General features: G+C 48.0%; 2 protein-coding genes across 3 annotated transcripts in view; one reads left to right on the top strand and one right to left on the bottom strand.

The window, feature by feature from the left end:
• CYB5RL (cytochrome b5 reductase like) overlaps positions 1–10,415 on the bottom strand; it is a 234,584-nt gene extending 224,169 nt beyond the window's left edge. Inside the window, exon 1 of one of the 2 annotated variants that reach the window (XM_078673443.1) lies at positions 10,392–10,415. The gene's annotated coding sequence lies outside the window, so the exon portion shown is untranslated. Of the gene's footprint in view, positions 1–10,342 lie in introns of both variants that reach the window. The other variant, XM_078673444.1, reaches the window with a different exon arrangement.
• Positions 10,416–11,235: 820 nt separating this feature from the next.
• Positions 11,236–27,656, top strand: part of MRPL37 (mitochondrial ribosomal protein L37) — a 122,794-nt gene continuing 106,373 nt past the window's right edge. Inside the window, exon 1 of the mRNA XM_078670377.1 lies at positions 11,236–11,612. Coding sequence (XP_078526503.1) covers positions 11,303–11,612 — 310 coding nt within the window. The 5' untranslated portion in view covers positions 11,236–11,302. The remainder of the gene's footprint in view (positions 11,613–27,656) is intronic.

The raw sequence follows: 27,656 nt of genomic DNA, 5'->3' as shown, positions 1-27,656 counted from the left end.
GTTTTAAAGCCAGTTCTAAAGCATTACATGACACAAAAATAAATTTTTAGGTCTCGGCTCTAGAGGGCGTGCATGCGCAGTCTCGAACCTATACCTGGAGTATCTACATATGGGCTAAGAGCCCACCAGTAGGCTTCCCATTTGCGTATAACAACGTCACTCCATTTTTCATTCTCCCTATTTGTGAAGAGCATGCATACATCATGCTCCTTCCGGTGTTTTGCCCTCCCAAGCGTACCGCCCAACTTTGATAAACCTCTGCAACTACCATTGTTATTCTTTGATTCAGGACTAATTTATTATTTTTTAAACTGGGTGGCTTGTTTCGCGATATATTAGGAGCGCACTGTGCACCGATTTTATATTTTTTTAAATATTGTGCCTGGCTGCAAACACCATCTGCCACCGAAAAGCTGCTGCTTAATCAACAAACATTTCCACTTTATTTTCTGACGTTCTCTGATCCACCCCCGTGGTGGACCTCCTGATCAATCAGCATGAAAGGCTGAGGCCTCTGCGCATTTGCCTTCAGGAAGAAGTGACCAGCCCAACAAGTAACAAATTGCTAATTTTGGGTTGTCAGTTTGGGCGGGGTGGGCTTTTTAGGGTCACAATATTACCTCCCCTCCCTAAAATGAGTAGCTTGCGCTCCCATGTGTTGTTTCTACAATAGTTTGCAGCCGACTTTTCTAACTCTACTCGTTTCAGCATTTCCTTTCAGTCCCCCAGTGCACTGCATGGAACTGCCAGTCTAAGCCCCATGGCAGAGGGGCCCTTCTTATTGCTCGCTAATTGTAAAGCAGGAAATATTAAGGTGAGACAGATAAAATAAAATAGATTTCAAATGGTGGGGTGAGAAAGCTTCCTTTGTGCGCAGATTGGGAGCCACAAGAGGAATCCTTCTGTGTCTGCACTCTATTTACAATGCTAAAAGCTGCCCATATATGTAAATATATATGTAGAACAAAAAAACTTATCAGCTGTGCAAATACGCAATCACCACGCTTTTGGCTCGTCCACCATTTTTCATTGGTTACTATCTTTCCCTTCTAATCTGTTCAGGTTACTTTCTAAACCTATTATTTCATGCTCATATTTACTTTATTTTTTAAGCTTATTACTTGCACCTTTTCACTTTGTGCGTTATCTTGCTTGTACTTACGACTTTCTTTAAATGTTGTTGCCTGTTCTCTAATCCCTTTACTTCCCACATGCCTGATTCACCGTGTATATTCCCCTTCCCTGTCCTCTCAAATTCAATTCCTTTTCACATGCCTACTTCTAAGTCCTTCTCTCTTCCACGGGAAAGTGGCTTCTTCACTTCTTAGTTTACATGACCCCATCAGTACCACGCCCGGCCTTCGGTACTCCTGCATCTTAATCCTGTGCGAGTCTCTTCTGTCAACCACATTTAATAGGGGGGTATCCCAGCTTTTCAAGAGAACAGAGGCGGTGAGGGGCTAATATTTTTACTAACTTTAGGTTTGCACAGTGGTTGCCTATGCATCAATTTCTTTTGGAAAAATGTTACTAATTGTAACTAACACATTTGTTTCCAATTTATATGGCTATATATTCAGATTATGTAAGGGGCCGCCGCCTTCCATTCTCTTTGGCTATTTGGTGACCTATGGTTAATCAAAAAAGCATGCGAGTAGTATGGTTCATACAGTATTCATAAGACATTTACATTTAGACTACAAAATCCTGCTGGAAATCTTATATATCTAGTTAGTTAACACAATAGATTTTATATTACCTCTCTGTCTTGCGGAACTGCTGCTAGAAGCTGCGCCATATAATAAAGTGCTAGCCCAGCGTACAGAACAAGTACAACTGGTTTCAAACTTAACATGTGACAAAGTCAACATTTCTGGGCATGATGCTGAAAGAACAGTTAGATGAAAAAGGAGTGTGTAGTATCATGCTCATCTTAATCTTCTGCCATTTTCACCACCTGCTCATTCAGTGTGAATGTGCTGGGCGCTGCATGGAATGTTTGGAGTGATGATGTGTTTGGCATGTTGGGTGCCTGTGAGGTGTAGCCTGACAGTTGAGATGAGAATGGGCTGAGCAGCAGGCAAGCTGCGCCTGGTGGGGCTGCTCCACAGGAACAGATCTACAAGTAACTATCTTCAATAAAACTTCATGAACTACATCCTACCTGCGTGGACCTCCATTACTCCATTATTTTGGCGATGAGGAGGTGACTACCTATCTGCTACAAACGGATTTCAGGGACCTGGCGAAGAAAAGAGGACCTGAAGATGGAGCAAACTACAGAGCCTAAAGATGCTGCCAACACAAAGCACAGGAGGCGCTATCCATAGGAAAGGAAAACTCAAAAGAAGATACAAGGGAGTTCTTCACAGAACAACAAAGACGTCTACAAGAAAGAAAGAAGTTCCTCACAGAAAAGCAAAGAAGACAACAAGACACATGTAAAGATGAAGCACTACGCCTCTCAGCCCCACCAGTGTCATCGCCATCTGAACGCCCTAGCACAGGCGTGCTGTGTTCATCTGGATCACTTACTTGGGACTTTACATTTCACAAGCACTGGTTCTGACATCAAGGATACCAAACTACTGCTTGTACATTCTGTTGACCCAGAGAACGTACTAATACATCAAAGAGTTTGGGATATGTATCCTGTCTACAAGGATCTGAAGAATTGTCTCTTCCAAAAATCTTCTGTGGCAGTGACACTACTTGCTACAACAGTGCTTCGGTTTATGAGGAGACGTATAGCAGCACAAAGCCTAAGTGTGCACATCTGTTACTTCGCAAGCTGAGCATCGCGATGTTTGTCTGGCTGGCTCTGTCTCGCTACTAAGATATCTATGGGGGCATGCCAGGCCACGATTGGTGACCTCAAGAAAGCGGTATTTTACATGCTTTTTTTACGATGTGGCGTTTCCTCAAGATAAGGACTTGCTCTAGTGGGTGTCATCTAGCTGTCATTGACTATGTATGTCTTCATGGGCAATGCTGGTACTGACTTCCCTCCTCTCTGCAAGGAAGTTGTGGTGTTTTACTGTCTGCCTACGATGTGGTTACTTTGAATGGCGCAGGACTTTGCTGGTTAGTCAGTTCTTCTACTTTAACGTTTCACTCATCAGGGACCTTTTTTCAGTTGGGCCGGTTTAACGGTTTGGCAGTTAAGCTCCGTATTCAAACTATGAGGGGAGTGCGTGCTCCTTACCTGTCAGTTGGAGACGCGCTGTGTCACAGTGGTATCCGCTGTGACATCCTGTGCGGTGCTCAGCCTTTGCTGCTGGGGACGCATTTCTGCACAGACATGCCGGGAGCCATCCGGCACTGCGATTTCTATGTGCTGCCATGGGTTTTTTTTAGACATGAAGTACAGTTACGTCTCTTCCACTTGCCAAGAAAACAAGCATTGGAAATGCAATAGGTCTCGCATCATTAGAGTTAGTGCTTTTAGAATTGTTTATGGGTTTTTGTTGTAAATCTTTAGCATTTTTGTTTCCTGTAGCCAATGGTAAAGAATTACAAATAAAAAAAGCCATAAACATTCGAAAAGGTTCGTCTTTTTTTTTTTTTTTTTTTTAAATGAAGTGTATGCTTGTTTGTGTGTGATGTGTTATTGAACGCAAATATAACTCGCTGAGAGGTAGCCCAAAACTGGTTTGACCTCTGACCCTATGCATCGATAACACCTTTCTGTCCCCCATATTGCATTCGTTGTTATGTCATAACAATGTCATTCTAAGTTATGTTTCCCAAGGTCCTTTGCTGGGTTATATGTGTGACGCAAGATCACACCAACTCTGTGCCTTACTGCGCTATTCACAATAAAATACATCCAATTAAAGCAGAGATGGCGGTAAGGATGCCTGCGTGACCTGTTCAGCTTAATTAGTGGCCCCTTCAAAATCTGTAGCTTGAGGGTGGTGTAGGCGTGCGTTTGGTGCGCTTTTGTAAGAGGGGGTGGCCAAAACACGTTAAGAAAAAAACACAGCCAGCAGCAGTGAAAAATGAGGTAAGCATGCCCACGCCTCCTGGGAAGGAGTAAAGCACGCATTCTCCCCTTCCAAGGGCTGTAATTAACCCCCCACCACCTGCCGCGCAGCTCAGTAAACAGCAATTAAGATAATCTCATCTTCCTGATTTAAACACCGGGCGCCGCTTGGTAACCGACGGCTGGCACGGGGCGTGGGATGTGGTACAAAGTAACTGAATTACTAGCAATACAGCCGTCTCGAGTTGCAAGACGTGTACGAGCAAAATGCTGCGTTAGGTCTTGTTGGCGGGTGGCATTGGTATTTTTTCCCCAGTTTTATATAGCACGAACATGACCCGAGGTATTGAAGTGCTTGTCATGAGTGCCAGTTACGTTAAACAAAGCCCGGGGGAGGGTTATGAACTGTAAGCAAACTCCAGAATCAAAACTGATGCAGCGTACCGCATTTGAGTTGGTACTCTGTTAAATACAGTGTATTTTGTGTGTCGTACCTGGGTGTGCGTGTGCCATAATTTCATTAAAATGTACCAGAACTTCTGCTCAGAATTAATTTTAGTTTCAGGGTTAATGAAAAAGGAGGAACATTTGTTAAAACAAAATCAAACTGACAATAGTACGGAGACTGCGCTCCTTGAGGTCTCCGAAACAATCAAGGGGATCCTGGATTCAGGGGGCAAAGCCATGCTGGTGATGTTGGACTTGTCGGCGGCTTTTGACACCGTTCCCCATGATGGTCTTCTCACAAGACTCCATGAGATAGGACTTCGGGGAACGGTGTTCAGCTGGTTTTCTTCTTTTCTAGCTGGCCGCCGGCAAACGGTCTGGGCCGCTCCGGATTCCGCCGTGATGCCGCCTCTGGGAGTCGGGGTCCCTCAGGGCTCTATCTTGAGCCCGACCCTCTTTAATATCTTCATGACCCCTTTGGCGGCATTGGCGGAGTCGTTTGGGGCCCGGATCGTATCGTATGCCGATGATACCCAGCTCCTCTTCTCTTGTAAGAGAGGAGAGGACTTCGAGGGGGAGAGTATCCGGGATTGCCTTGGGGCTGTGTTTCAATGGCTCCATCTACACAGCCTCAAGTGCAATCCCGATAAGTCTGAGGTACTCTTCTTCGGGTGCGATATGGAACCAGAGTGGCAGGCCTGGTGGCCCATTAATATGTCCCCCCCTTTGTGTTCCTCCCAACTGGCTAAGAACTTGGGTGTGAAGATGGACACGGGGTTAACAATGAAGGCCCAGATTCTCGGAGTGTCGGGTATGTGTTTCGGCCTCCTGAGGATGCTACGGAGGTTTCTTCCCCTACTATCGGAGGAGCACAGGAGGCTGACTGTGCAGGCCCTGATAGGCTCCAGGTTGGATTATTCTAACGTTCTATACCTGGGCCTGCCAGAGTACCTGTTACAGCGGCTGCAAGTTGTGCAGAACGCTGCGGCGCGAGCAATCTATGGATTGAACAGACGTGCCAGTGCCACGGCTCTGCTCCAGACCTTGCACTGGCTTCCAATCCGTAAGCGGATCGCCTTTAAGACCTTAACTCTGACTTACAAAGCTCTTCATGCGGCGGGGGCTAAGTATCTCCAGAGGAGACTCGCCTTTTACCAACCGGCGCGCTCTCTGAGGTCAGAATCCTTACTTCTGGCGACCGTTCCACGAGTGAAGCGAGCACGTCTGGGAGGTCGCTCCTTTGGATTGCTGGCGCCCCAACTGTGGAACTCTCTGCCCCTGTCACTTCGGGGAGCCACTAGTTTATTAGCCTTCAGAAAGGACCTTAAAACGTGGTTATTCTCCCAGTAGGCCCCCTGTGTGTGTTGTTTTTTTTCTCTGTATCTGTAATTTTCTCTTTTTAATGTGTTATGTTAGTTTTACTGCAGCCTTCGTTAATTAAAAGCGCCGGGACACTCTTTTTGAGTAGCCGTGCGCTCTACAAAAGCCATTTTAACATAACATAACATAACATAACAATAGCACGTTAAGTGATCAATGCCAAAACTGCTTTCACGTGACACAGGTTCAGTGTTCATTGCATGCATGAACCTGCACGAGGGAATAATTTTGTTCATAAGTTGAAACAAGAGATTCCCCCGCTATTTACCATTCATATCAACAGTGCTATTGTAATAAGTGTTGTGATGACTCAAGTTCTGTGTTCAGTGAGCGTACAAACATGGACAAGGGAAGCACTGCCTTTGACCTGGGAGGGCGGAAGCAGTGACAAAAGAAAGTAACTGCGCACAAACCGGCAAAAGGAGCAATTTTCTTTTAATAAGTTGCAACAAGGGACTCAACCATAAAAGAAGGCTACCTCCGTCCGTGCTCCTTCGCCTGTCTGAGTAAGGCAACTGCTGTGTTTGAGCTGGGAGGGTAGGGAGAGGGTGGAAGCAGCAACAACGGAAAGCAACCTTTAAAGCTACTGTACTAAGTTTTGTGATAAAAGAAAGCAACCTTTAAAGACACGTGTGTAGTGTGCGCACAAACATGCACATGGGAAATGCTACCTTTGAACTGGGAGGGCGGAAACCGTGACGACAAAAAGCAACTGTGCGCATGAACCTGCCCAAGGAAGAATTTTCTTTTACTAAGTTGCAACAAGGGACTCCGTAAAACGAGGCTACTTCGTCCGTGCTCATTTGCCGTCGGAGTAAGGCAAACGCTGTGTTTGAGCTGGGAGGGGAGGGAGGAGGGCAGAAGCAGCAACGACAAAAGGCAACCTTTATAAAAAAATTAAGTTCTTCAAAACAGCAGATAACAAATGCGAGCGTAGGGAAACTGTGCTTGGTGGGGAGGAGAGTAGGAGGAGGAGGGGGGAGGAGAGTAGGAGGAGGAGGGGGCCCAAAAGAGACAAGACGGAGGGAAGGCAGAGAAGGGGAGGGGGAGGAGAAATGCGACACGGCGGGCAGGGGAGGGGGCGGAGCGAAACCGTGACGACAAAAAGCAACTGTGCGCATGAACCTGCCCAAGGAAGAATTTTCTTTTACTAAGTTGCAACAAGGGACTCCGTAAAACGAGGCTACTTCGTCCGTGCTCATTTGCCGTCGGAGTAAGGCAAACGCTATGTTTGAGCTGGGAGGGGAGGGAGGAGGGCAGAAGCAGCAACGACAAAAGGCAACCTTTATAAAAAAATTAAGTTCTTCAAAACAGCAGATAACAAATGCGAGCGTAGGGAAACTGTGCTTGGTGGGGAGGAGAGTAGGAGGAGGAGGGGGGAGGAGGAGAGTAGGAGGAGGAGGGGGCCCAAAAGAGACAAGACGGAGGGAAGGCAGAGAAGGGGAGGGGGAGGAGAAATGCGACACGGCGGGCAGGGGAGGGGGCGGAGCGGGGCGAGGGTGTGAAAGCAGCAGGGCAGGCAGGCGGCTGGGGGCATGTGCACGCGCTTTTAAGCGCATGCGCATTGAGCTTGAATTTCACGGGCACTGCAAGGAATCGCCACGATTCCTTGCAAGTTGGTTAAAGACTGTTTAAGCCCCAATAGTCTCGCAAGCTCGATGCGCATGCGCATCGACAGGCGAGACCTAAAAAAGAGAGATGCTGTGGACCCACGGAGGACAGTAGATGTCATATGATTAACCCACCTTACTACTGAACTGCAGCACCTGGGACGAGATGTGGCTGAATCGCGTGCCTGTCTGTTTTCGGTGACACGCACACCACATTTGGCAAGAGGCATGTTTGTCTGCTCATAAACTCCGATGTGTAACACAGGATTGCAGTGTCTTGCACATCCTAAACTTTGACTGCCAGCATTTGACCTTTTTCTACCGTTCTTTAGCCTATTGTGTACTCGGCTGAATTTTCAAGTAAAGCTTCTCTGTTTTGTATTTATGCCATATATGAAGGCATTTGCATCATACCTCATATGCTTGTGACATTTAGCACTAAGTCCTTCTGTGTTAAAGGTCATCCTCTGCCTTACTGCTCACACATCCTGCAATGGGATTGTTCTAAGGGAATTGGTTCCACATTACTTCTCATTTCTGGTTTTAGAGTACACACCTTCTTCATCAGGAACTGACTGCACGTTCATTTCACCTGTTTTTACATTACACTTTATGCTCCCTTACATTAGGGCTGGGAATCGGTTCTAGCCCCATACTCTTACAACACATTTGCCTACATGGGCTATTTACGGTTTCTTCCCTCACAGGGCTTCGTTGTATGGGTCACAGTCTCATTTTCACTCATTTTCTCACCCCATTGACTTAGGGTTGGATATGGGTGTGTGTCCCATTTATTGCAGCTCCTTACCCTTAATTCTGGGGGTAGGTTATGGGTGTCAGTCCCATTTACTTTAGCTTCCCATCCTTATTTCAAGGGTAGGTCATGGGTTTTAGTCCCATTTACATTAGCTTTCCTCCTGTCAGGCTGGGGGTAGGACATTAGTTTTAGTCCCATTTACAGTAGCTACCACCCTTATCTATGGGGGTAGGTCATGGGTGTCAGTCCCATTTACATTATCTACCACCCTCATGTCAGGGGTAGGTCACGGGTTTCAGTCCCATTTACATTATTTATCCTCCCTTAAGTCAGGGGTAGGTCTTGGGTCTCAGTCCCATCTTCATGATGTAGTGGTACTTTATTACCCTTTCCAATGGTGTGTTAGTACCATTTCTGCCAGTGGTTTCCCTCACTCGAGGGTTGTCCCTTATGGGTGTCATTCCCATCTCCTACATTACTTATCCCCTGTTGGGGTACAGTTTATTTTTAGTCCACTCTTAGACTTTGCTGTATGTTAAGTTTATTGACTTTACTGCTATATACTCGCAACGTTATGCTTATTTTTTATTACATTCACAATTTGAAAATGGTGAAGGATGAGTAATACGTCCTGTATTTTCTTCTCATCTTCTCTGTTTTCTTGCTTGTTCAGTTCTCCTTGTGATGTCCTATCTTCTTTTTATCCTTGGATTCCGGACCACTCTCGGTTGTCGTTCTTCCTTGTCTATAGTCTTTCCCCACTGTAGGGTCTTTCTTTTTCTTCTATGTTTAGGAGGAGATCCTTCCACCTTTACTTTGTGTGTCTGGGTGTATAGCTTGTTCAGTTTGTGTTGCACTATTTCTTCCTTCCTTGCATGCCTGTCTGGCAGTGGGTGTGTTTGGGGGTGGTTATTAGTTTGTTTATGTTTATATGCTTACTTGTTGTTTCCCTTGCCTAATTACTGTTTTCTTCTCTTTCGTAATTCTTTGTTGGAGAGCATGGGGCATTTCTATTCGTGTATATTTACCCATTGCTCCTCTTTGTTTTCTTCCACCTATCTCTTCGCTCTTTCTTATTTGTTTATTTCCATTACTTTAATTCCGGGTTCTAATTGTTATATCTTATTTAAAGTATAGGACCTATGCTTCCGTTGTATAAGAAGGAGGGATATGTAGTATCCTGCTCATGTTAATCTTCTGCCATTTTCACCACTTGCTCATTCAGTGTGAATGTGCTGTGTGCTGAATGGAATGTTTGGAGTGATGATGCGTTTGGAATGCTGGGTGCCTGTGAGGTGACAGTTGAGAATGGGCTGAGCAGCAGGCAGGCTGCTCCTGGTGGGGCAGCTTCACAGGAACAGATCTACATGTAACTATCTTCAATAAAACTTCATGAACTACATCCTACCTGTGTGGACCTTCATTACTACAGAGTGGCTTCCGTACTCCCTCCTTTTGTTTTCTAATGGGCTGGGAGCTTCAGAGCAAAGAAACTTAAGACATGCATTAAAGGCAAACCACACAACATGGTTCAGGCTGCCATTGGACTGCCTCTTTACTAAGTGTCCCAAGGTGGCCTTTGCTAGACTCCTTTAAGATTCCTGGCCATACAGGGACTGCTGAGTTATTTTAGGTTGTTCCATGGCACTTCCCTTGTTTTAAGCTGGCGCTGCCACTGTATGTTAATCTCACAGTGCTGCATGGCGTTGCTGCCCCTGGGTGTCCCTCTATGTTAGGCTGTTCAGCATACATTTCACTCAGTGCCACACAGTTCCACACCACACAATTCGACAACAAACCACATAATTCAAGTCAAACACAATTACTATCCACATAATTCCAGTGCAAACCATGCCACATAATTGTACACCACATACATCCACTCCACTCCAGACCAAAACCCATGGGTAAAATACATTGTCATTTACAGCGCCAGTAGCACAAATGCAAGACCTATTGCATTGCAAATGTTTGTTTTAAAACGTATCTAATTGCGTGGACATACACCTTTTATTTCTACCTTCAATGCTGTCTGACTCAAAGTGTTACACATATTCTATTGAAATACCACAGATATAGCCACTGAAAGCACAGAATTGTCACATAAGCAAAGTCTCCTTTCGTGGTACCGTTTCTAATTTTCATCAGAACAACGCTACCTACATCAAGTAGGTAAACTACATCAAGAGTCATATCGCAGCAGCAACTGTACCTCCATCGCAGCAGGATTAGATAACCATACATGCCAATAGACCCGATTCAGGCGGGAGACTACCGATTTTGCAAGCCAAAAATTGCTTTATTTTAGCTGTCTCCCGCCTGAAATTGCATTTTCCACAATAGAAGTCAATGGAGAATTTTCATTCTCCCGATTTCTTATTTTAAATCTCCCACATCCCTGTCCTAAAATGTTGGCATGTATGGATAACAGCAGTGTAAGATAAGGTGGTCATGGGATAGAAGTGGAAATAGGTGACAACAGAAACTTGACCCTATCGAAACAGCCGGCCATACTAACAAAACTGACTTGTATCCCACGTTAACGCATTATGTACTGAAAGGGAACAAGACAATTAAGTTGAATAATGAAAGTGCATATAAATGTTTGCAGGACAATGTCATTCGTTTAGTAATATGAAAAAAATAATCGAGAGGTTAGTTTTAATAGCGTCATAGAGCATTTTAAATAAAGTGTACATTCCTAAAACTTAAATCTATGATCTTATTGCCATCCGAGGATAAGGCGGCTTCATACTCAATGTAGAGGGAGGTTTATAATATGCTCGGAGGAAAATGTTTACCTGCAGAAGCAAAACGCAAAGTTACTATTATGCTACGGAAATATTTGAGATTATATAGAAAGCCTACTTGTTATTTTACATACATTCATTGTAAACGCAGTCTCACTAAATCCATTACTTAATGTGCTTGATACAGTCTCCTAAGCATCTTGGACCAACAGAACTATTCACACCACTCTAAGATGGCCGCCACTTAGATACAGTTAGAATGTCCTTTATTGATCTTGCTGACAGCTTTGTCTCTTTTGCCCCGCCTTCGACACAAAACATGGCGGCGCCCATGCAGTGACATTTTACTTGGGTAATTGAACTTATCAAAAAGATGGAAGGTACGTTGGCGAAGTTGTCTTATAACCGGTGGGCGACAGCTAAGAAAGTACTGGAGCCGGTTCGTGCCGGCAAAGGCGCCCCCATACCACCAAGGAAAAAGGAATATGACATCCCCGGCCTGGAACCCATCACCTACGCTGAAAGGATGCACTTCATGCCTGGACTGGCAAAGCCCAAGCGCATGGAATGGGACAGGGGCTGGCACGACCCTCACCATTACCGGGGGCCTCGGCTGGAACACATGCCGCTGTATAAGTCTCGGCCATGCTATATCTTCCACCAAAAGACTAAAGTGTTAGAAGGTGAGAGGACGGACAATTAATACTTCCAGGGGTTAATGGAGAGAGAACGTAAAAAACATTTGAAGAATCTAGTTATAAGGTGGCGCGAGTAACACTTTTTTTTAACGTAAGCGCTATCCAAACTACATTGATGCCTTGTATTATGAGTTACAATTTCAGCCGGCCCATGCATTTTACCAAATTGCTTTTTCCATGCTTGGATTTTGAAGCTTATATGGTAAAGGTAAAGGCAAAACAAAACTAAAAAGCTTGTTAATTCAAATGTCCAAATCTTGGCAGAAAAAATAGGTAGCATTATCAGTGCAATCCCAGGAAATTATATTATATTATGGTTATGATGGAAAGGACAGGTACAGAATCATAGCTGCCAAGGTTTCAAATTGCCATGTGTGACATTTTTATAATCTCAGTGAAATTATGAGTGACACTTTCTCGCAAGCAAAAAATCATGCAATGAAGACGAGGAAACTTCTAAATATCAGAAATTACAGCCATTTGAGCAACAAGAAACTCCAACAAGTTCTAGAAACTGCTGCAGAGCACCAGTAAAGGAAGGGCACTAACCCTAGTGCTCCCTCCTGTAACCTGACTTACTGTAAACGAATGCATAACCATGATATTAAACAAGCCTTTCAGTAGCAGTACTTTATTAAAATTCTGTGTACATATGCTGACACATGCACAGTTAAATACAAAAATACTTACTGGATGCAACAGATTGTTATTTGCATAAAATAAATAATATTATTTTAAAGTCCATATGTACAGGACTGAGGGGGGGTGAGAGGATTTAAGCGAGTCATAATGACCCCCCACAGGATGATGTGAGAAAGCAGAGAGCCCTGGCAAAACACACACCACCCTTAGTTTGAAGCTAAACACTCCCAGTTAGTACTGGTGCCCAAGAATTATGACCTGACATTGCAGCCCTGAGGCCTGCTGAGATTATATTGTGTGAATTTGAAATTAAATCAGATCTTGCAGATAAACCTCCGAAGGATGACGAGCCCAGAGCAGCTCAGTGCCTCAAATTATCACATCTCATCTGCAGTACGTGCGCTTCGCGCTGTGTGACAAGTTGCAACTGATGAGAGGCCTCTGAGGAATGATGCCAGTCTGTCATAACGAACCCCCCACAACCCAGCCCGGCCCCACAGGATGATGAGAGAGAGCATAGGCCCCTGGCAAAACATGCACCTCCCGTAGTTTGGAGATAAACCCTCTCAGTTAGTACTGGTGCCCAATGATAACCTCAGTAGGATGACAAGACAGAGCAGCCCTGCAGATTACTGTGAATTTGAAATGAAATCAGATCTTACAGATAGAAGGATGACGAGATAGGCAGCCCTGCCTGCAGATTTAACTAGTGTGTCTGAAATTAAAATGATCAGATCTGCATAACTAAAGCAGAAAACAGGCTACTTGTCTGCATTTGAAATTCGTCCTTGCATAAGAAACCTAAAGGCTGATTGAAACCGAGTGCTACTTTACCGCTCCTTAAAAGTTGGGCAGATGATAAAACTAAACTCACAGTATCATGGCCCCTGTGGCGTTTATCATATTTACCTCCTTTTATTTAGAGCTCTCAGAAAATATATTGTTGCAAACCAACAACATTGGTTTATGAATAATATTTCTTAATTGTATTTTTAGTCTGGCTGCTGAGACCATCCCATTCCACAATGCCCTACAGGTTAATGCAAGCTCTAGGTTCGAGGAAGTCTAGACGTTCCATTCATCCGGTATGTAAACTTCTGTGACGACAGAAGAAGGACCAGAATCCGTGTTTATGACTCACTGGCAGGCGTGCAGAGGCCTGGAGGTGCCCGGTACTAAGGCAACAGTTTAGTTGTAGCAGAGGGGTTCGTGGGTATTAGCAGACCATGATAGATCGGCGGGCTCAGAATTGTAAACAATTAAAGCTTGCATATACTGGAATACTGATCAGACTGCAGTGCGTGCGCTTCAGGGCGGCGCTGTTTGACAATTTACAACATACAGTATTTATAGTCAGTGGCAGTACTTACATGAACTTCAGTTTAGGGCTGACTGTCTCTGACTACCGTGTCCCGGTCCGGCGGCCGCAAAGCACAGCACACTGCATGCACTGAGACTGACTCCACGGCCCGGCCTGCGATCCTGCCTATGAGGCGCCGCGCGGAGGCTGGCTATGATGCAGAGTGAAGTGAGTAGTCTGCTCTGTCAATGCTGACCTCGGCTCCTGTGCTGGTCCAACGCGGCAGGGTATAATTTATGCGCAGACAGCAGCACTGTGCACCAGGACTGATTCGAGTCCCCCGCGCTTCTGTTCAAACATCACTTCCTCCTGTGTTCAGGACGTGACGGAAGTCACATCCAGATAATCCCCCACGGTGCCACAGCCAGTAGCAATCCCTGCTGAGGGCAGGCCACGACCCGGGTGATTCTCGGCAATTCGTCAGCCGCGTCGCGGCAAGATATGCGGCCAGGCTGCAGGGAAGATATTAAATTTGAAACATTGTAGCTAGCACTAGACTCAGCCAGAACTGAGCTGACATGATCAAACAGTTAATTCAGCATTCTGAGCCAGCTGCCTGCTGGCAAGTCCGGGGAGTACAGAGCTGGCGCACTGTGTCATAGGCGCGAGCTTCAGGAACCAGTTTCAGAGTGGCATTAAAAATGCATGACAACACATTTCAGTGCGGTGATGCGGAACACCACACTGAAATGCGTTAGTGTCACACCGAATGCGTGACACTTGGCAGGCCTGCAGAATCCCCACCACATCACAGAGATGAGACATTCTATACATCTTTCTTAAAGAAACATAACAATTATCTATGGTCCACAGCAATATCACAAACAGTTACAATTAAAAACAAATCACATTGCAGGAATGGACCGACTGGATGATATAAGTAAAATCTATTAACATTCCCATTTATAAAATGTATACACTAAAGTGCCATAGTGGTATCAACAATGTAGAGAACTTCCCTATATGTTTGCTAAATAAAAAATCATTAAATTATCATTTCAGTAAGCTATCCGTGATGTTTTTTACAATATAAATTGTCAACTCTACCAGTACTGTTTTTTTCCTTAGGATGAATTAAACCCAAAAAACACACGTACATATGAACCATTTTATAGTGCTTTTCAAAAGCATCCACTAACTTGAGTATGAGAAAAATGTGAGAGTTATTCAGCTTTATTTTTACACCTCTTTGCAAAGTTTATGTCCATATTTGGCTAGTAGGTTTTCACTTCAGTTGTGCAGCTCTTGTAGATATGTCTTAAAAGCTGTTTGCAGCCGTTTGTTCTACACATCTTTTGCAAGGTACCTCTCAGGCTCTTTTCTCCCGCTCATTATGTTTCCCAAAGCCTGTAGATTTTCTTTCACCTACCTCTCAGCAGTTCCTTAAATACTCATTGTTTGAGTGGACATCAGAATAGTACCCAGATAGTATTAAGTTGCAGGAAGAAAAACCATGTCTGGATGCGGAGTCTGTAATGACGAGGATTGAGTTGGCTACCTAGTAATTTTCTATCATTCACCTTCTTTTCCTCAAATCACTTCTAAAAACATTTAGGCGTTTATTACAAGTTGCAAAGTGCAAGGATAACACATGCTAGATCTGGAATCAAAATTTCTGGCTGATAATTGCTCCCCAGGAACTGCAAGCCATTGTCTCCATAACTTGGACTAACCATGCGTACCTGGTATGACCAGGTCCAACTCTGGTTGGCTGTCTCTGATTCTGGGAACACTTTTGCAAACACTTCTGCTCCCATTTACCACCCAACTGCTCTCGACAGGTGATAAATGGGAGGAAAGGATTGGGCAGTGGAGGGAGGGGGAGGGCTGGATGTTGTCTGTTTAGTCACCCTATTTTGCAGGAGGGGAGTCAGGCAGTGCTTATGACTGCAATCCCAGTCTGGACCTGCACACAATTTCCCTGCTTGGCTTTTCCTCCTGGTAAAATCAGGCCTGGAGTGCCTACATCCAGTAATCTGGGAACACTAGTACAATTTTGTCTGGCCATAGAGGTATCTCACCTAGTGATACTGCTCCGGCTACCTTGTGATAATACAGTTATTCACTACTGCTGTCCTCATCTTCCACAGTCCACACGTCCTGCACCTCCTCTTCCTCTATAAATAATTTAGCTTACTATTTCCCTACCATCCTGCTCCTGGTCCTACTCCCCTCAGATTCTTTTCCTCAACCTCTTTCTTCAGTTACCAGACTTTTATTAATCTAATACTCCTCCCATCAACTCTACCATTCATCGTCTTTCTCCAACTCCTTTGAGGGATTCCATTCTCCACTGAGCCAGTACACTATTCCACCCCACCTTTTGGTCCTTTACCTATGCACCTTAACCACCTCTCTACCCTTTTTCTGCCTTTATTTGTTTTCCATTGGCCCATATTCCTGCATCAAAAGCCCAGCATGTCCAATCACTCTATCCTTCACCACTGAACCATACCTGATACCTTTCTCCTCCCTTCACTTTCCTCTCCCCGTTAACTTTGTTCGTTTAGTGGAGTGGTGTGGCTCAATGGTTAGAGGCAGCAGACCTGTAAGCAGAGATCGGCCCGGGACCAGGGTTCAATTCCCGACGGGGCAGGGTCTTGGACCAGGGTCAACGGACTCGATAATTCTCGCCTCAGTGCCTACTCTAACCAGGGAACACACTCGGCAACTCTGGGCATTAAGCTTGCCTCATCTCTACTACGGCCCCCCACAGACGCCAGGGATGCCTGGTTTCACCCTGGAGATACCCAGAAAAAAAAGGGACCATCTCACAGGGAAAACCAGGACGGGTTCCCCAGCGGTCTACAGCGCCAGGACACTCGGGTAGAGTAACAGTGCGCTTCACAAGTATCCCACATTTACATTTAGCCATTTTCATGCATGCTCCTTTTCACTTCATTTTGTTTCATTCATCCTCCCCATTGCACTTTTCTTCTGTCCTGTTTCTTCTTGACTTTCCTTCAGTTTTTTCTCTAAATTCATCCTCGAGTACTTCGATGTTTCTTAGGCCCTCACTCTCAAGTAAGTAATTCCTCTTCATGTTCTCATTTTCTCTCTGTATTGCCATCCCCTTCATATCGTTTCAATGTTCCCATCCCCTCTGACTCTTTCTGGTATTGTTTTTTCCTCTTCCTTCCTCAGCCAAAGTTTCCAGTTGGCACCCTGTTTTTCATAAGTTCCAATCCCTTCATGACCAATTCAGATCCTCACCCATCCCTTTGTAATACATTGCATATCTTTATAGTGGGTAATGGTAACCTATTGTTTATAGCACCACAAAACATTACAACTGTGATTGCAAGCATCCTGAAATACATTTATAATATACTATTACCCTTCGTCTGTCATTTTCTTTCTTACTTCCCTCAAACCTTCCTCTACAGTCCTGCTACTTATCCTCACATTTTTTTCTACATTATTGCATTTAAAAAAATGTAACTTTATTTTAATTTTATGTTAACAATAAAGTCACTGTTCATCGGTGACATGTACAAGTACCGACCTTTGACCCTGCTCGCAGGCAGGTTGCTCCCCACGCTGCTGCACGGCTCTGCCTGCATTGTTTTTGCCTAATCTTGTATTTTTCCCCTGTGCCTAACTTGCTTTCTTGCCCAGACTTGTTTTTATTCCCCTGTGCATGTACTTGCTTTCTTGCCCAGACTTGTTTTTATTCCCCTGTGCCTGTACTTGCTTTTTTGCCCAGACTTGTTTTTATTCCCCTGTGCCTGTACTTGTTTTCTTGCCTAAACTTGTTTTTCATTCCTGTGCCCAGTTCTCCAGTGGCCCCTGTCCGTATTTCCCGCTGCTGCATCCCTGCTGCCCGCCCCCCTGCAATCCCATTCGCCGCCCGCTCCCGCCTCCCAGTTGCTCCTACCTCTCACATCCCCTCATATGCAGGATGTGCAGCGGACGCGCGCAGCTGGAAGCCGCTGGCGCGCCGAAGTCAAGCCTGTCTGCGCCCAGCGCCAGGACCCCTGGACCCCACAAACGCCACGATGCCAGACACCGCTACGATGCTAGAACCCTCCACGCACTCAACACCGGACGATCACACACCTGCTTCCTGGCCGCCACGAAGCGCACCCGCGGAGCTTTCATCTGCCGGAGCTGCAGCTTCACAAGCATCCATCCCACCATGCTGCCGACCAGGAAAGAACCCAACCACCTCAGATGCATCCTTCTCAAAACACCCACTCCGCCCGCAAACATGCAGTTGAACTCTGGGACCTACTTGACTAAACCTCCCCAGACGTCGCCTTCCTGACGGAGACCTGGCTGAACCCCGCCTCGGCACCCAACATAGCCATAGCTGTCCCGGAAGGCTACAAGATCACCCGCAGGGACTGCACCAACGGAGCAGGAGGAGGAATCGCCATTGTCCACAGGAACACTCTCAGAGTCTCGACCAACACCAACGACACCCCCAGCACTGCCAAACACCTGCACTTCCAGATCCACTCCGACCCCAACACCACCCTCAGAGGAACCCTAATCTACAGACCCCCCGGACCCTAACCACAGTTCAGCGACTCAATCTCCGACTCTGTCAGCACACAAGCCCTCACCTCCACAGACTACATCCTCCTAGGGGACCTGAACTTCCACCCAGAGAACTACAACTACACCAACTCCACCACCCTGATCGACAACCTAGCCAACCTCGGACTCTGACAACTCTTCACAACACCCACCCACTCCGCCAGTCACACGCTTGACCCCATCTTCTCCGCAAGCCCACACGTCTCCTTCAACCACACCACTGAACTCCACTGGACCGACCATCGCTGCTTCCACTTCACCTTCAAGAAACACACCACTCACCACATCACCCAACAGATGCCTCGCCGCTGCTGAAGCAAAGTCACTGAAGACCAGCTAACCACCACCCTCGCCCAGAGCCGACGCACCGACCCCCGACACCGCCGCCCGCAACCTCAGACAGTAGATCAACGACTGCGCCAACACCCATGTCCCGATCAAGAAACCCTCCAACAGTCGCACCAACAAGAAAGCCAGCTGGTTCACTGAAGACCTCTGGGCCTCCAAGCAAACCTGCCGAAAGCCGGTGAAGATCTGGCTCCGTGAACGAACACCGGACAGCCACGCAGCCCACAAGAACGCCACCCGCAGACACCATTACCTCATCAGATCCGCCAAAAGGGCCTCCTTTAAAGACCGCCTCGACAACAATGCGCTTAACAGTAAAGAGCTCTTCAACATCGTGAAGGAACTCAGAAGACCATCAACTAACAACTGACCCGCTACCTCGAGGAGAACAACATCCTGGACCCTTCCCAGTCCAGGTTCCGCAGCAACCACAGCACCGAGGCTGCCCTCATCGACGCCACCGATGACATCAAGTCCCTGCTGGATAACGGAGAAAAGGTGGCCCTCATCCTCCTGGACCTGTCAGCCGCCTTCGACACAGTCTGCCACCACACACTACGAACACGCCTCCACAATGCCAGGATCCAAGAGAAGGCCCTGGACTGGACCACCTCCTTCCTCTCCGGAAGAACACATAGCGTCCGCCTTACCCCCTTCCGCTCCGAAGCCACCGAGATCATCTGCGGCGTACCCCAGGGCTTATCCCTCAGCCCAACTCTGTTTAACATCTACATGGCACCGCTCGACCACGTCGCCCGTCGGCACGACCTCAACATCATCTCCTACGCCGATGACACCCAGGTGATCCTCTCCCTCACCAAGGACCCCCACACTGCCAAAATAAACCTTCATGAAGGAATGAAGGCTGTCACTGAATGGATGAGGAACAGCCGACTGATGCTGAACTCGGACAAGACGGAGGTCTTCATCCTCGGATCCACCCTTCAGCCTGGGACGACTCCTGGTGGCCGAACGCCCTGGGAACCACTCCAACACCCACCGACCACGCACGCAACGTAGCGGTTATCCTCGACTCCACCCTCACCATGAATAAACAGGTCGACTCCGTCTCCTCCTGCTTCAACACCCTCTGCATGCTCCGCAGGATCTACATGTGGATCCCCACTGAAATGAGAAGAACGGTCACCCAGGCCCTCGTCAGCAGGTTGGACTACGGATATGCCCTCTACGCAGGAGCCTCGGCCAAACTCCTGAGACGGCTCCAACGCATCCAGAATGCCTCTGCATGCCTGATCCTCGACCTCCATTGCCGCAGCCACATCACACCCCACTTGAGAGACCTGCACTGGCTCCCAGTCAACAAGAGGATAACCTTCAAGCTCCTCACCCACGCACGCCAGGCACTCCACAACACCGGACCAACGTACCTCAACAGACGACTCAGCTTCTACACCCCCACCCTCCAGCTCAGCTCTGTCGCCCTCGCCACAGTCCCCCGCTTCCAAAGAGTGCCCTCTGGCGGCAGATCGTTCTCCCACCTCGCCGCCAAGACCTGGAGCACCCTCCCCATCCACCTACAGCAGGCCCAAGACCTGCTGACCTTCAGAAAAATCCTCACGACCTGGCTTTTCGAGCAGTAGCAGCATTCCCCACCCCAGCGCTTTGAGACCCTCACGGGTGAGTAGTGCGCTTTACAAATGATATGATTGATTGATTGACAAGTACATTAATAGGCAGTATATTTCACCCCAGTTTTTATCTATGGCAGATGTTTGTTATACGCGCTATGGAGTTTACCAGATACACTTAATTGAAAATCCTTTTTAATTAGATTAATTCAAATGGATTCACCTTGTGTTACATTCATCTGCCCTGTTGAGCATACGTGGTTTTGCTGCGGCAAGGAGCCCGGGGTATCCGCCAACGTGAGGAGGTAGTCTCGCAAACGCTGCCAAATGTCATGATGTCTGGATGCTGTTGGTTGTAGGTTAGCGTACAAATCACAGTTGGTGTTGCAATGCATTAAGCTTTTGATCCACGCCTCATGTGTGAGAAAGTGCCTGCTGCCCCAGTGTACGGCTATCTCCCTCTTGGTCAACATGATAGAGACTGCTACAAACCAGAGCACAGATTGGGGTTATCGTGTACATAGCCCCAGAGAGTGAGAGTGATCGGAGTGATGTGGAATAGCTCTGAGAATAGGGCCTGCCAGTACCGTTCTATCTTGTTGCGGGTCCATGTCATATGTGGGAAATCCATAAGCGGTCAAGGCTCTAGGGGCAAGTGTAGGGCAGAGTGGGGTTGTTTTTGTGGAGCTTCACTGGCGTTTCATACACCCGCCATAGAAACTTAAAATGGAGTTGTTTGTGTCTGTGGTTAAGGGAGATCTTCCGTGTCTGTTCACAGCAGTAATACCATTGTAGATCTTGTATCTGATGACCAAGATCACACACCCAGGGCGTCTTTACCCTGGTGTTCATGGGTGGAAGTAAAAAGCAGACCAGCCTTGTATAGTTTAGGTATTAACTGTGTATTAGTGATAAGTAGTGTTAAGGGGTGAAAGCTATCCAGTTTCAGTGGGTAGCTTGGGATCTGTCCTGTAAGCTCCCTCTTCAGCCCTGTAATATAAACTGATCCATAATCCATTATTGGAGCCATTTGAATACTGGTTTCTTCCGTTCTTGAGAACACTTGTCCCCCTGGCAATAGTTTGCCCATGGAGGTAAGGGTGTATTTACTGAGTGTTAGGCAAACTAGCGCTTCATGGGTGATAGGCAGCTAGGGATTGGCTGCCAGGGGGAGGGCTGATGAGTACACTAAGTGGCCACAGTTATTCGGGCAAGCTGTTTCCACGCCCAGTTTGTCGTGGATACCGTCTGGATGTCGCAAGGGTCTCTTGGTAGTCCTGCCGGCAGCAATGCAGCCAGCAGGGTTGGGTCAGCCAGGTCTGCCTCTGGTGTAGTGTAAGGAACCAGAGAATTGGGTGGTAACAGTGGTGCGCAAAGCTGCGCTGGGTCACCAGGTAGTACAGATGGAAGTTAGGAACGCCAACCCCCTGCCGCCTATCATACGGTAGGATCATTATCTTCCAGCTAATCCATGGCTGTTTGCCACCCCAGATCAGGCATGTAAAGGTGGGTTAAAAAATTTGTTGGTAAGAGGGATGGGTATATTGTGAAACATGTACAGAAACCTGGGCAGCACTATCGTCTTGATAATGGTGACTCAGCTAGCAAGAAAGAGTGTGAGTTTCACCCAGCACTCTATTTGCATGGTTAATTTGTCCAGTGCTGGCCCGTAGTTTAGGCATATTATCTGCTATGCATCTTTATGAATATGGATACCCAGATATTTAACTGATGTATCGCACCACGTCAGTGAAACTTCGCAGTCTATGCCACCGCCGCTTCCTTCAGGGAAACATCTCGGACTTGCTTCAATTTATATGTAACCCTTATAGTGCGCCATATCGGACCACCTCCCTGAGTATAGGTGCCAGTTTTTCTCTAGAGTGCCGCACTTTTAAAATAATGTAATCTATACTAATATAATAAAGAGAGAGACCAAACCTTTGAGGCGGGTAATCTCAGGAACCACAGCACCAATCACAACAACCAATACAGCGTTGGAAAGGGCAGTTGCAGCAGAAGGATATAGTCTATGCAGATGCCCACCATATACATTTAAAAGGTAAAAGAACCGTGCCAGCAAAGTAGTCCCTTGTGGGCGTGTCTGCGTTGTGCGCTGGGCGTGTGCTGGGGGGCGTGACAAACGCTGGGGGCGTGTGGTACGTTCCGCCCTTCATGCCATGTCTCCTATCGTGTGCTGTGGGCATGTGCTGGGGGCGTGGGCGTGTGTGGGGCGCGGGATTATGGAAAGCGAGCGTTGTGCCCAATATTTCATTGTTTTTTCTTCCCAGGTTCTGTACATTCCAGCTCCGGGTGTCCACCCTGCTCCCATTAAATACCCCTGCACCCCATAATCATAACCCACCCTTACTCCTTAAAATACCCCAACACCCTTAAACACTAACCCATCTTAACCCTATAAATATACCCTGTACCCCAAAACCCAAACCTATCCCTAAACCCTAAAAATAGCCCTGTACCCCAAAACCCAAACCTATCCCTGAACCCTATAAATACCCCTGTACCTCAAAACCCAAACCTACCCCTTAACCCTAGAAATACCCATGTACCCCAAAACCCAAACCTAGCCCTGAACCCTAAAAATAGCCCTTTACCCCAAAACCCAAACCTAGCCCTGAACCATAAAAATAACCCTGTACCCCAAACCCAAACCTACCCCTGAACCCTAAAATACCCCTGTACCCCAAAAACCCCAAACTAGCCCTGAACCCTAAAAATACCCCTGTAACCCAAACCTAGCCCTGAACCCTAAAAATACTCCTGTACCCCAAAACCCATCCCCATCCCTATCCCTAAACCCTAAAACTACCCCTGTACCCCATAACCCAAAACAATATCTGAACCCTTAAAATACCCAAATACCCCAAAACATATACCTCAGTACACCAAAACATATACCCCTATACCCATACTTACCTTATCCAAACATAAAAAAAAACATGCTTTTACCATTTATAACGAATTTCGTTGTAAATGTATGCGTGGTGAAAGCATATAAAATGTACTGCCATGCGTTATAATGGCATTGCGGAGTCATAGTACTTTCGTAATGAAAGTATGCGGAGTGATGGTATGCGGAAAGAAAGTTGCGGAATAATGGGTGTTTACCCTCCCCCGGTAAGTACATTGGGGCACGGCGGCCCACATCTCCAGCAACATACTCATATTTTTTCACCACCGATTTGAAAAATGCACAAGTCTTTCTCATTGATGGCCAGCACTGACATACACTTTTAGACACACTTCCCGCCACAAGTTCTAGAATTGCGAACTTTAGAACTGGGGAGCTACGTTCGAATCTCGGCATCAGCTCAACATCATGTGATTCCAGGCAAATCACTTTGACTCCCCGTGCCTACCACAAATGAATGTGTCCTTCTGTAATGTAAATTGTGCCATGTTGTCGAGTTCGCGCTATATAATATTGCAAGGAAAAATAAAGCAGGGAAACTCGAGTTCACACACTACTGAACGTGCACTCTTACGTGCATCAGCAGTGCACTGTGAATCGGAGCGTTTCACAGGTCTGTCACAGATAAGAAATGCTATCAAAACGAAATATATACTACTGGCCGGCAGCAATTCATACCCGGACAACGTCGGGACGGGCTGCTAGTCTGTATATAAAGTAATTAAGAGTGGGCCAGTTGAGCATGTCTCGGGCCTTCGGCTCAACGCGGCCAAGTAGGTCCTGGTCCCACTGCACCCCTCCCGGGAATGTTTTGACTGGCAATCATCCATCCCTCTTTGTCGTCTCTCCGTCAAATACCTGGGGATGTGGGTGACCCTCCTCCCGGAGCTGGAATGGGCGCTGAGCATCACTCCCCTGGTGACTCAGATGAGATCCGACCTGAAGAAGTGGAGCTCCCTCCCCCTCAACCCCTTGGGGCGGAGTGCGTTGTTCAAAATAATGGTCCTACCTCGTTTTCTCTACACCTTACAGAACACCTCCGTCCCGCTACCCCGTGCTTGGTTGCGGGAGCTAGGCTCAGCTCTGTCTAGGTTCCTCTGGGGAAGTGGGCGACCGCAGATCTCCCTCGCACATAGTCGCATCCCGCCTTATGATGGGGGCCTAGGGGTGACCCATCTTTACCGCTACTATCTTGCCTCCAAGCTGATCGTTATCCACGATTGGTACCCAGGAAGCTGCTCCGACCCGGCGTACCGGGTGGAGTTGGAGAAGGTGGACTTTCCTCAGATCCAGGCGTTCCTCTATGGGTGCCCGATCCCGCAGGCTCTGACACCCATCACTAGGACGGTCTTGCAGGCGTGGCGGGCCGCACTCCGCCACACAGGATGGGACCGCAAACTCACCCGCCAAACGCCCCTTTGGCGCGGGAACTGGCTCCGGGAAGTGTCTCTCTGAGTGGGTTCCGTCGCTGGGACCTCATTGGAGTGTCGGTGTTAGAGGATGTCTGGGTGGGGGACCACATTCGAGCCTTTGCTGACATGCAACAGCGATACGCCCTCCCCCATACTCAGCACTTTCGCTACCTGCAGCTGCATGTGCACCTTCCCACACCATCTACCCTCCCAGAATTTAGCCCCCTGGAGGCCCAAGTAATGATGGGAGATCTGGGGGGGGTCCTGTATCTACCGTGCCCTCGTAAGTAACAGCCTCGCGTCCCTTGACCATCTGCGAGCCCGATGGGATGGGTGGGTGGGCCCCCTGGAGGATGCAGACTGGAGGGATGCCCTTATGGCCCCGCGTACCCTGACCACGTCCTCCAGGCTGCGGCTGGTACAGATTTACTACCTCCACATGTCCTACCTGACCCCGGAGAGGCTCTTTCGTGCCCATTTGAGGGACTCCCTGGACTGCCCCAGATGTGGACACTCCCCGGCTAATTTTTATCACATGTTCTGGCTGTGCCCGGGGCTCGAACGATTTTGGAGAGGGGTGGAGAGAGAATTAACGCAAGCCCTTGGTTGGGAGGTTCCCCGTGACCCACTCCGGCTACTCCTGGGGATCTTTGGTGGCCTGGATGGTACGAGAGCGGATAAGCGCCTCCTGGGGACGGCGGTGGCCGTGGCCAAGCGAGATATTGCGCGTCACTGGCTGCGAGATGCGGCTCCCACGGTAAAAGGCTGGAGACTAGGGGTGGATTGGTGCGGAGCCCAAGAGGAGGCCCTCTGTGAATCCCGAGCAGTTCACCAGAATCTGGGGGAAATGGTTCAATCTGCTGCCCCCGTGAACACTGATAATAGCTCTGTCCCAAGCATTCGTGCTGTTGGTCTGAAATGTGTCATACCCTTTTTAGGTCTCGTAGAGAGACCTAATGTCGTCCATCCACAAAGCTTACTTTTTATGATCCGGATTCTCAATAGTTCACGAGAAGCGAGTCACGTGACAAGCTCCTCGTGCACGAGCTTGCCCGAGCCTTCCCCCTGCCAGCAGCATTTCTCCTGCACTCGGCCCACCCCCCTCCCTCTCCATATGGTGCGCTCTGACTCAGGCCAGCATCTCTCCTCCCATATCGTCACCCTTCCTCCCAGTCCCCACAAGCAGGCAGCAGCTTCAAAGGGATCTGCTTCCCCCCCGCCCATCAATCACCCTCCCACGCCAGCAGCTCTTCCCGCTCCGCCCCCTGCTCTCCGCCCCCTGCTGCATCAAAGGCTTTTTTAGGTGCACAACTGTGCGCTAGAGACTCGTGAATGGCAGCTTGCCATCTGTGGGGGAATTAATCCTATCCCTCCTCTCCTGGTCTTCCCTGGCAGCCCTCGCCCCTCCTCTCCCCTCCCCCAGCACCCACCGGCCCATGCACCTTATTTCTCAGAGCCCCTATCAGCATGCTGCCGTCCGCTCATACACTTCCAGCAGCTCCGGGCTCTCACCCTCTCCTTCCCAATATCCTCCTTCCCAATCTCTCCCGGCCGCCTCCCTCTCTCCTCTCTTCCTCACCTCCTCCCCCGTATCTGACTAGCTTCCCCGTACTGATGTTTTCTCCTCAGTCACCTCTCACCCTAGTTCCCTCCCTCCGTCTCCTCTTCAGGCTTCCTCACACATACAGAGACCCCTTTCCCAGACCCATGATAAACCTCATGCAGCAGCGCCTCCTCCTTGTTAATATTATGTGCGAGGGCTGCTTTCTATCCGGGCCACGTTCATAAGGTTCGCTTATTTAAATTCTGTTCTGCTGACATGCATAATATAAAATAATCTAAACGTCCTGAACATACAATCCAACCCCGCCCATCCCCCTTGTGCTGTTGTCCTCTACAGCAGCTTCAGAAGGCCGGCGCTTTTAGTGCTCGTCATTAAACTTACAAGGGCGCCGCGCTTCAGTTTTCAGCACAGCGCCTGCTTTTATCAAATGCGGGGGCCCCCATCTCCCCTATCGTTGTCCATGTGGCTTGAAGTAAGTAATAACATGTATTCGGTTTGCTGCAGTCACCAACCTATTAAAAGTAACATGTGGCCTTCTAAATAACCGCATCACATATGGGTGACTTCCAATTTGATGCATGTTAATTACTGTGATGGTATTTGGCGGCGCTGTGAACACAATAAAACATGTCCCTGCAGGCGCCGTCCCACCAGTCACCTGTACATTGGATTCTTGCAGACAACGAAGGTTCGGCTGTTTCTTTTCTCTCTCGTATAAACTTCACGAGACCATAGAAAGCACGGGCGGGACATCTGCCAAGCTGCGACGGACGTCCCGTTCGCTCTATTATAGCGCACAGAGGGCCTTTTGCTGTGGCTTGGCACATGTCCCGCTACCATCAAACTCTGAATCGGGCTGCGAGGCTCTAGTGCTGCGAGGACCAAGTCTGAGCACACTGGTCAACTCTTGCTGTGTGCGAAGATGGATCCATCGTGTCGTAGCGTTTAAAGAACATGGGATGACTTTTGGAGAGAAGCAGAGTGGAGGTCATGTGCGATAAAGTGCCTGGCAGCAGCAGAGAGCGCTGTGCTGACATCAGTGACAGTCCTGCCTTCGTAGCACCCTCACGCAGGCCCCGTGGTATGGACAGCGCCTTGCAGTAATGGCAGATGCACTCTCGGCGCTGCACAAAGCGTCACTACCTCAGTGTGCATTGGAAGCGGCAACACACACTAGACCGCGCCTAGAGGCAGTAATCAAGTGCAGTGTGCCCTGCCAGCTTACAAACACACTACCGCCATCAAGGAGAGTCACCAGGCACTGCGCTGCTGCTCGCTTCGAGGCACCTAGGCGTGTGCACACAGTGTCACCCCCTCACCCTCATACCCCCTCACCCTCACTCACCCTCACCCCCTCATCCTCACACACCCTCACTCACGCTCACACCCCTCACAACCCTCTCACCCTCACTCACCCTCACACCCCCTCACCACCCTCACCCTCACACACCCTTACCCTCACAATGACACACCCTGTCACCCTCACACCATCACCCTCACCCTCACTCACCCTCACCCCCTCATCCTCACACACCCTCACTCACCCTCACACCCCTCACAACCCTCTCACCCTCACTCACCCTCACTCACCCTCACTCACCCTCACTCACCCTCACTCACCCTCACTCACCCTCACTCAC

This window comes from Lissotriton helveticus, chromosome 1_2 (genome assembly GCF_964261635.1).
Source record: "Lissotriton helveticus chromosome 1_2, aLisHel1.1, whole genome shotgun sequence".
Taxonomy (NCBI): domain Eukaryota; kingdom Metazoa; phylum Chordata; class Amphibia; order Caudata; family Salamandridae; genus Lissotriton; species Lissotriton helveticus.
The sequence above is the reverse complement of the archived record's forward strand: the minus strand, read 5'-3'. Positions and strand labels throughout refer to the sequence as shown.